Raw genomic sequence first — 10,322 nt, 5'->3', positions numbered from 1 at the left:
CAGAAGGATCGCTTGAGCCCAGGAGTTTGAGGTTGCTGTGAGCTAGGCTGACTCCACGACACTCACTCTAGCCCGGGCAAAAGAATGAGACTCTGTCTCAAAAAAAAAAAAAAAATGTAACAGTCGTGTGTAGGGGAATGGTTGAATAAATCATGACATAATGATTTACAGGTATTAAAACATAAATAGGCCGGTTACTGTGGCTCACACCTATAATCTCAGCACCTGGGGGGGCCTAGGTAGGAGGATCACTTTAGGTCAGGAGTTCAAGACCATCCTGGGACAACATAGCAAGACCCCATCTCTACAAAAAAATAGAAAAATTAGCCGGCATGGTGCCTGTAGTCTGAGGTATTGGGAGGCCCAGGAGTTTGAGGTTGCGGTGAGCTGTGATGACACCACTGCACTCTAGCCCCAGTGACAGAGCAAGACCACGTTGTCTCTTAAAAAAAAAAAGGAAAGAAAGAAAACGAGGACCTGTAAATCTTTGTAATATCTCCAGTCTCAAAACAACCCAGATGTCAGCAGGTGAATGGTCAAACAGTGATACATTCCTACCATGAAATCCTACTTAGCAATAAGAAGGAACAACTTGTCACCTACTGTATGTTCATTTTATAACATTCTTTTTTATTTTTTACTTCTGTATCCAGTGGCAGCAAGTATGTAACATTCTTGAAATGACAGTTACAGAGATGGAGAACTGATGGGGTTTGCCAGGGCTTATGGGGAGCTCCCCTAATGAAGGAGGTGGGTGTGGTTATGAACGGGCACCTGGAGGAACCCTTGTGGTGTTGGAACTGCTCATTGTCTTGACTAGCAGTGGACACAAACTTACACGTGTAATAAAATCGCCCAGAGCTAAACAAACAAATGAGAACAAGTAAATACGGAGAAATCTTAATAGGAGTGGTGGATTATGTCAACATCAGGATCCTGTTTGTGACAGTAGATATTACAGTTTTGCAAGATGGTGCTACTATAAGGTGAAACTAGGAAAAGGGTACATGATCTCTGCACAGTTGTCCCTTTGTATTTGTGGGGGATTGGTCCAGGACTCCCCATACCAAAACCCACAGATGCTCAGGTCCCTTATAAAATGGTGTAATATTTGCATATAACTTACATACATCTTGCCATATACTTTAAATTATATCTCGGTTGCTTATAATGCCTAATACTATATAAATGCTATGTAAATAGTTGTATTGTTTAGGGAATAATAGTAAGGAAAGAAGAGTCTGTACATGTTCACTACACTTTTTTCCTTCAATATTGTTGATGCATGGCTGATTGAATCCATGGATTCAGAGCCCATGGATATGGAGGGCCAACTGTATTTTTTCTTAAAACTGCTTGTGAACCTAGAGTTATCTCAATTTCATGAAGAAAAGTGTATAATCATAAATACAGTGTGATATAGTAGAAATCCTACAGGAGTACAGGTTATTGGGCGTCTTTTAAAAAGCGTATATAGTCAAACAACTATGGCCTTCTCAGAGTATCATGCCTGTTTGCTCAGGACTTAACTTTTTCCTCCATTCTTCCTACCTAGCGTCTCTTGTGGCAGTGCCCCTTACCAGTCCAGCCTTGACCCCGGTCTGGTGACGTAATCTGTTTGAGCTGTGAGTCCGTCAATAAAAGGGGAGAATATCCTACGCCACCCTACCCCAGGGCCTGTGAATATTACCCGAGAATGGCTGTACTGAACCTGGCACATAATATGGCTTCAGTAAATTGGATGATTGATTCATGAAATACTTGAAGCAAATTTTAGTTTCTTCTCACATGTTGAATGTTTTCTCTGCTGCTCCTGTTCCAACTCAGACGCAAGCTCTCCAACCTGGCTGGTCTGTCCTGAACAACTCTGTTTTTGTATACTTGCCCCCTGGCGTCTGTGTGGGAAACCTTCTGTGTTTCAGCTATCAAGCTGCGTTTTTTTCCTTCCTTTAATTACTTGAGAATTTAAGCCATGTCCTATGTGGATGATAATGCTGGAATTTTCATTTTTAAGTTTATATCAGTCATTTTCCCTGCTTCTTAGGCTTCAGAGGGCTTTCTAGAATAAAATTTTGCCTCTTAAAAACTAGTTTTTACTCCTGCAGTGTTAAATTTGGAGGTAGCTTCAGTCTATTTTATTGGTGGTAACACTAACTGAGCTCTTTTAGTAGGTAATGAGTCCAGAGAAGCAGCCTGTGCATATTCTTAACACTTTGTACACTTGCTTTTAGGTTTACAATAAGCCATGAGTAAAATAATGGAAATGTGTGTAGAACTATTAGTCCTTGCATGATTTAATTATATCAAGATACAAGAATTTAACTTAATATAAGCAAACTATCCATTTTTGCCCATCTTACTGTCTGTTAAAATTATATCCCTCTCCTACATATTTTCTTGGCCCAAATGAAATATTAACCTAAGATCAATACAGGAGAGAGAAATGACCAAGATCCATGTCTTCGCTAAAATACCAATAAACTTGTCAAACTCAAAAAAATTAATTTCTAATTTTGGAGTAATTTTAGATTTATGGAAAAGTTGCAAAGTTAGTGCAAAGAGTTCCCATGTACCCCTCACACAATTTCTCCAATTGTTAAGAATTTATATCGCCAGGGTGCGTTTGTCACAAGGAAGAAACTGAGCTTCGTACATTACTGTGAAGCAAACCTGAGGCGACCTTTTGGAATTTTCCCATTAACATCCTCATTCTGTTCCTGGACCGCTTTGGCTTATCTAAATTGCTCAGGTTGCTTGAATCTGTTTCTGGTTCTAAAGACAAGAATGTTATGTGATTCTTTAGAAAAAGAGAGAAGAATGCTGAGGTAGAGTTCCTGGAGGTTCTATGCAGTCACTGATTGGATGAGAGAACCTCCCTCCCCCGGCCCCCAGCAGACTCCACTGCAGGGCCATGCAGACATGGCTGGGAACCACAGGCTTGGGCGAGAAGGTGATTCGGGATTTCAGCTAGGGCTCCTTATGCTAGTGATGGGTTTAGATAACCAATACCAACATTTCCAAACTGTCCCAGAATATATTTGGGATCACAAATCAAAAAATAGTGTAAAATTTATATGTAGAAAGATACCATTTTCTAAGTTATGTTGGTAACCTCTGTTTAAGGTAATGTTTGTAAATGAGTTCAACGTCGTGGGAGAGGAGACAGGACGAGGAAGGACCAGGCAGAAGCCAGAGGGGTTTTGCGTTGGAATTCAGAGTGAACTGGCAGCGTTGGGGATTAAGATGTGCTCTCAGGCCCATTTGGCCAATCCAGGGACTAAGAGTTGGCCCTTGTGTTCTGTGTATTCTGCCGTTACGGAGCCGTAGTTTTGGTCACTAGGTTGTCATCACTAGGAGGCGGAATCTGTGGGCTGAATGGAGACGCCTGTGCATGCGAGGCTGAGCTGGATCTTTGTGGCCAAGGCACCACCTGGTGGCAGCACGCGCGCCCGGACGGTGGGTCGGAAGGCTGTGAGGTCTCACTGTGGTGTTCGGTGTGTCCCCCAACTCCTGGCCACCTTTTGGGGGGAGGTTTGATAAAGATTCTTAAGTGACAGAAAATGTCCAAGGCAACAAATTGAAATTCTGTTTTTTCTGATTCCTCTCACCCAGAGGTGAGATTCGGGTGCTGTGTTAGTGCTACCTGATTTCCATGGCTATTAGCAAGTGTTCTCTGATGGGACAGTGGTTCCGTGTTATGACATCACAGATGGAGGTCAGTGGGAAGAAAGCGGAGTATAAGCATGGGCACCCTCAGTAAAAGAAAGGGGAGCATAGGCCTCACGACTCGGCAGGGGAGCCTGTTGTGTTTCTAGAAAGGAGATATTTTGTGCCTTTTAATATACATGTAAAATTATGCCTCTGATAGTTGTCACAAGATTTATTGGCAAAACGCTCACCAATCATGAGTGATAGAAACTGTCTTCTATTATACTTCTGGGTCTGATATGCATATTTTGGAATGGTAATTGCTTTACTTTTTCCTAACAGACATTTCATATATCAAGGAATTGTCTGTTTGAGACATTACACATTGTCATTGGTGTTTGACAGAGGCGTCCCAAATCTTACTTGAGATATTAGTGTGTCAAGATTAGTCCTGCCTGGGCTCCGTGGCTCACGCCTGTCATCCCAGCACCTCAGGAGGCCGAGGAGAGGGGCAGTGCTTGAGCCCGGGAGTTTGAGGCTCTGCGAGCTGCGATGGGGCCACTGCACTCCAGCCTAGGGACAGAGTGACACCCTGTCTCTTGGAAACAAGGAAAAAAAATGCTGTAGTTCATGTTTGGTCACCACGTCTTAACAAAATTCCAGCTAGGAGAGACATAAAACTTAGGGAGACAACTTTCATATAGCAGTAAACATGTCCATGCCAATCTCGCACGTCTGTCTTTGGTGATGAAAGAAGGCAGTCTTTTTGTTCAGGCTTAGAAGCCTGGTACGAATTTTTTGTGGCTGTCAGGTACTTTGATCATTTATCTATCTGGTCCAGGGATTCGCCTCCTTTTAAATAAATTTTTTAATCCTCTTGCAGAACTATCTAATTTCTGAGTAACGTTAAACTGGGCAATCAGCCCGGTAGGAGCTAGCCTGGAATTGCCTGGGCAGGTGGTCAGGGGCTTCGTGGGGCCTGTTGTTGGCCAGGCCGTGTTCCTCTTGGGCAGCACGGTGGACCAACCAGCGACCTTTTGCCATTTCACGGCCACTCCCCTTGTCATTTTTCTCTGGGCCAATCAGGGGTGGAAGGGGGCAAATTGGCCCAACCAACATGCTTGCTGATTTGGCCGTAAAAGATGGAGTGTTGTTCAGGGGATTCTGGCTCAACTGTAGAACTCTACTTGGTTTGCCTTATAGGGACCAACTGCAGAGAAGCCCTGGCTTAATTAAGTAGAACAATACGATAAAGTATTAGACTTTTTCCAGTCATCACGTTGTAGTTAATCCTATTGCCAAAAACCTGGGGAGGGACTTACTCATATACCCCACTGTTAGGGTGTTGAATGGCGATCCGTAGGTCTCTTGAATTGGTCACGATTTTTATTAATGCCATGTGGTGAAAGAGCACTCTGTCTCAAGTCACCTAAAGAAATCCTTCCTTAATCTGTAATCTGAATTCACTTGAATCCCAGTCTGATTTCACTGGACCTCATGAAACTGTAACCTGTATGTCAGAATTACAGGTCACTTGTAGAATTCTACAATTCTACCATTTAAACTGCTTACATTTGCATATCTGAATTTTAGAAGTAATGTTTTGTGTACAGATAATGACCTGCCATTTTTCTGCTTGCATATCATAAACCATGTTTTATTTTTTTTAATTTTATTTATTTATTTTTTTTTGAGACAGAGTCTCACTCTTTTGCCCAGGCTAGAGTGAGTGCCGTGGCATCAGCCTATCTCATAGCAACCTCACACTCCTGGGCTCAAGCGATCCTCCTGTCTCAGCCTCCCGAGTAGCTGGGACTACAGGCATGCGCCACCATGCCTGGCTAATTTCTCTATATATTTTTTAGTTGTCCAATTAATTTCTTTCTATTTTTAGTAGAGACGGGGTCTCGCTCAGGCTAGTTTCGAACTCCTGAGCTCGAACAATCCGCCCGCCTCGGCCTCCCAGAGAGCTAGGATTACAGGCGTGAGGCACTATAAACTATGTTTTAAAGCAATTGTGTAATAGTAGGAAAGTACCAAATGTACTTCAACAAACTGCTGCTTCTGCAGAACCTCTTAATAGGTTCTTGTATATCACCTTGGTGTTTCTGTGGACACCTTTTGAATTTTGTAAAGGAAATAAGAATTTGTTTATGTTTACTGTCCCTCTTTATAACAAAAGTGTGATATATGTTGCTTGTTATGTGTTTTTAACTAAACATATCTTAGGGAAGGTCCACATTCCATTGGTGGAATGTGCCATAATTTGTTAGGCCCTCATAGGGTTTTTTCCCCATAAAATTTCTTAAATGATGACATGACGTAGTTTTGGAGGACAGATGTGGCTGAAAGACATTTCAGAGTACCTGACTTTTTAGCCTTTTTTTAGCACGTGTTTTATTTAAAGAATTTGAGCTAGTTAAGAACCAGCAAGAATAATTTTCTTTCTCTCCTGTGTCTTGTATATATGCATCTGAGTTCCTTTTCTTAACCTCCTCCCTCAGTTTTTCTGTCAGGCCGCAGTGGTCAAGGGACCTGTTTAAAAGTTTATGTGCATTTGTTTTTAGAAATAGCTTTTAACACTTCATTAAGTGTATATATATTAAGAGAACATGAAGATTGGGTGAAAGTGATCTTAAATGTTTGTGTGGCAGTATCTGTTTCTTGATATTTTGAGTGTTTTGAGATGCTTGTGGGGAAGGGCAAGCACAATTTTATTCAGAAAATACTTGGAGAGGTTTATGATGTAACCCGATAGTTGGGGTTTTTGAAATTGCCTGCCGGGGACGGCGCTATCCATGGTGCTGAATCAAATTGCCTGCTGGTCTGAATGACAGAAAGTCTCTGAAACCTGCAAGCGAGTCACACATCTACCTAGCTGTTGCAAAAGCACATGTCCTGCTTTCACATGAGAGCCTTTTAGTTTCTATTGGAGAGTCTGATGCACGAGGGGATGCCAAGTGTGGAGGCAGCACAGGGCCAGCCTTAGTTGCAGTGAGCTGTTCTGCCACGTGGAAGAATGAGTGGGTTTAAATGGGAAACATGAACCTATTTAAACCCTAAAGTATTTCCATACTTTTTTTATGGACCTGAGTCAGCTTTAGAGAAAATTGAAGTTTATAGACCTTATTTGCCAGTCATTACTTAAAGCTTCTGTTACATGTGTTTTTCAGGCCAGATTTTAGCAACCATTTAAAATGAAGAAACCATTCTATTCTTGTCTGAATACTTTCCAGATGCTTTATATATATACCTTAATTGTCCAGTGTCACTTTGAGGATGACAATTTGATGTTTTCCATGGTTGTGTCCATAAAAGTTGAAAATTTTTTCCTAGTGTATATCACTTGCATATGATTAATAACCCTTTTGATCAAAATTATCTGTAGGATTGAGTTTTAATTTCTAGGAAACCTATTGCAAAATATTCTGTATCAATTATATAAAGGTTCTTAAATTTAATCTGGGTAGCTATTGTAGAATAAGAGCTATGTAAGAAATTTTTTTTTTTTTTTTTTGAGACAGAGTCTCGCTTTGTTGCCCAGGTTAGAGTGAGTGCCGTGGCGTCAGCCTAGCTCACAGCAACCTCAAACTCCTGGGCTTGAGCAATCCTTCTGCCTCAGCCTCCCGAGTAGCTGGGACTACAGGCATGCGCCACCATGCCCGGCTAATTTTTTTTTTCTATATATTTTTAATTATCCAGATAATTTCTTTCTATTTTTTTTTTTTTAGTAGAGATGGGGTCTCGCTCTTGCTCAGGCTGGTCTCGAACTCCTGAGCTCAAACAATCCGCCCGCCTCGGCCTACCAGAGTGCTAGGATTACAGGCGTGAGCCACCGTGCCCGGCCCAGAAATTTTTTTACATAAAAATTTTGTGCAGAATAATCAAGTATTGTGAATGAATCAGATTATAGTGTGCTATAGCATGAGTTCAAATTCCATTTAACATTTTTAAAGCAACAAAAGTTTGTATTTGCTAAATATATTAGTAAATGCTTTTTGGTTTAGGATGAATTTTTATTGTGATACATTTGGAATTTATTAGTGGCTAAACATCATGAAAAGTATATTTTTGTTTATTTGATCCAAGCCATGAAGGTAAAATCCATGGAATTTCTTTTTTTTTTCCTTTAAAGCTGGAGATACAGACGACCCACCGAGAATTACTCAAAACCCTGTTATCAACGGGAACGTGGCCCTGAGCGATGGGCATAACAACACAGAGGAAGACATGGAGGACGGTGAGTACCTGTGCATTGCTTACTTGCAGCGGGCGGAAAGCTGTCACAAACAGATTCTGGTCCATATTTTTTCCTTGAGTTCTTGTGAGTTTAAGAGAAGCTAGTTTTAAAGAGGTTGTATCTGAGGAAAATTTAGGATCCTGTTTGGGTTTTGAGTTTCAAGATTGCCTACAAAATTTCAAGGTAAGTGATTCTCCCTAGCCTAGGTGAGACGGTTAAAATACAGAAGTTCGTAATAGGTGTGTGTATTCATTCATGCCTGCAGTTCTCCAGCCATGTCAGGATTCAGAACAACAGTGTATCTTACTCTCCTTTCCCTTTTGTTTGCAGCAAGATACTTCCATTGCATTCTCAGTGTAGTGTGAATGTCAGTCATAGCTGCTAGCCCTCCCCACTCCTGATAGGTGTGAAAGCTGATTCAAGCTTTGGGCTTCATTCTCCCACACTAACTGTTGGTCTGTAGATTCTGTTTGAGAGAGCGTATGCATATGTACATGCATGGACATTTTTGTCTAGGAAATCACTTTTTCCCGAGACCATTTCTTCATAATTTGTCAGATTATGAGACCTAAACATTCACAAGGTCAAAATTGTGAGAAGGGAGCAGCCAGTAATTGCTTTATGCAGCCCCTGGAATCTTGCAGTATAATATGAAACCATGTTCTGTCAAAAAAGCATGTCCATCAATCCTCATGAGGGTTGTGTCCTTCCCAGGGGAGTAACGGGGCAGTTGAAAGAAACCGTCAGTCACGGGCTGCACCACCAGAAGGACTGCTGTCAGACCTCCTGCCAAAAGTTCAGCCTCCATGAGAAACTGCAGCCGTAGTTGAGAGTTCTCTCACAGTGCGGTTTACCCCTGGCAGCTGGCTGAGGCAATATCTGAGGAAGGTAAAGAGGCGTGGTCTACACCCGCTGCTTTGTTCCCTGTGGAGTGCGCTTTCCACTGTAGACTGAAGGGCGACGGTGTGGGTGTGGTCTCTTTGGTCGTTGGGCTTTGGTGGTTTTACTTTAGACACCAGAGATGCCAAAAGTGATTCAGAGAGCGCATTTGGGAAGGCTTGGTCAGGTCTGAGGCGCCAGGAGCGTGTCTGGGATCACTTTTAGCCACTCGTGGAGCAGTTACTGGCCTAACCCAATCAGAACACTCCCAGTCTAGTTTCTACAGAGCAATTGGATGCTCACATTTCCCCACTCTTTTATTGGGGGGAGGGCTCGGGAGGAAACCAAGATGTTGGGGGGGGGTTGCTGTCCCGTACATTATAGGATGCCAGCATCCCCCGGCCCCCACTCTGGACCCACAGTCACGACAACCAAAAATGTCTTTACACGTTGCCAAATGTCTCCTGGGGGGCTAAATCGCCTCAGTTGAGAATCACTGTTGGGAGGGCACAATGTAGGCAAAATCTCCTTACCATTGAGGCAAATTTTGCTAAATTGTTGGTAATAGATAATGGTTTTAAATGATAGGGCCTAAAAGTGGAAATGTCCCTGTCGTGAATTCATAAATGGAAAAAGCATATTATACGAGAACGTAGAGTAATCTTCAATAGCACTTTTTCCTGGCTTGGAATTTTAGTTGCCTTTAAAAGACCTAAGGGATAATGTCTTTGAGGGCAAAGGGCAAGGGAGGGAGATGGTTCTCATTCTAGGAGAAGTCTTAGTTGAAGGAGCATTTTCTCAGCTGCAATATGTATCGTGGGACACTCTTTTGCAGGGTGTTAAGTGCATTGTGAGAAGTGTTCATAATTCTGGGAAGTTTGAGGTGTGCTACGTTAGACAAACTTATTGACTATTGCGCATCTCTGAGCTGTCAGTATCCTAGTATACATTGCTTTCTCCAAAGAGATTTTTTGTTAATGATTCCCCCAGACTCTGGATTTCAGGACCCGTTTCTTTGAATGTCCTTTCAACATTTCAAACTGGGACACAATCTGGGAAACACTGGATTAGAATTTGTTTTGTAGCCATATTGTCAACAAATTGATATGCAGGGAGGCTGCTTGTCTAAACAGCTAACAACACAGAGAGATGGGTATGTGCAGAGTTGAGGAAGAGAGGTGTTAAAAATTCTGTTAACATGGTACAGTAGCACATATCTAATATATGTTTATTTTAGTTTCTCATTCACCATTTTGCCTTAGATGGATAACCAATGACATTTTAGTGCATATGCAGCTGCTGAAGATCTAGGTGGTTCTAGATTTAGATTGTTGTTGTTGTTCTTGAAACCCAAATAATTTCTAGGTATTGACCAGGACTTGCAAAAACCTGTATTAGAATGAATATTTGAGGTTTGATAAAAATACCACAATAGCACCATTTCAGGAAATTTCAGGCTAACTTTTGTGATTCTAGAATCCGAGGTATTATCTTTCTGTACTTGCCATTGGCCTTTGTCCCGTGAAAAGGAGATTGGAGTAAGAGTGAGCACGGT

General features: G+C 41.8%; 1 protein-coding gene across 1 annotated transcript in view; it reads left to right on the top strand.

The window, feature by feature from the left end:
• USP7 (ubiquitin specific peptidase 7 (herpes virus-associated)) overlaps positions 1-10,322 on the top strand; it is a 45,434-nt gene that overhangs the window by 5,421 nt on the left and 29,691 nt on the right. The window contains exons 2-3 of the mRNA XM_012647668.1: positions 3,708-3,714; positions 7,782-7,888. Of these exons, the coding sequence (XP_012503122.1) occupies positions 3,708-3,714; positions 7,782-7,888 (114 nt within the window). The remainder of the gene's footprint in view (positions 1-3,707; positions 3,715-7,781; positions 7,889-10,322) is intronic.

This window comes from Propithecus coquereli, unplaced genomic scaffold (genome assembly GCF_000956105.1).
Source record: "Propithecus coquereli isolate 6110/MARCELLA unplaced genomic scaffold, Pcoq_1.0 Scaffold27, whole genome shotgun sequence".
NCBI lineage: Eukaryota > Metazoa > Chordata > Mammalia > Primates > Indriidae > Propithecus > Propithecus coquereli.
Note: the sequence above shows the minus strand (reverse complement) of the source record. Positions and strands in the feature narration are given on the sequence as shown.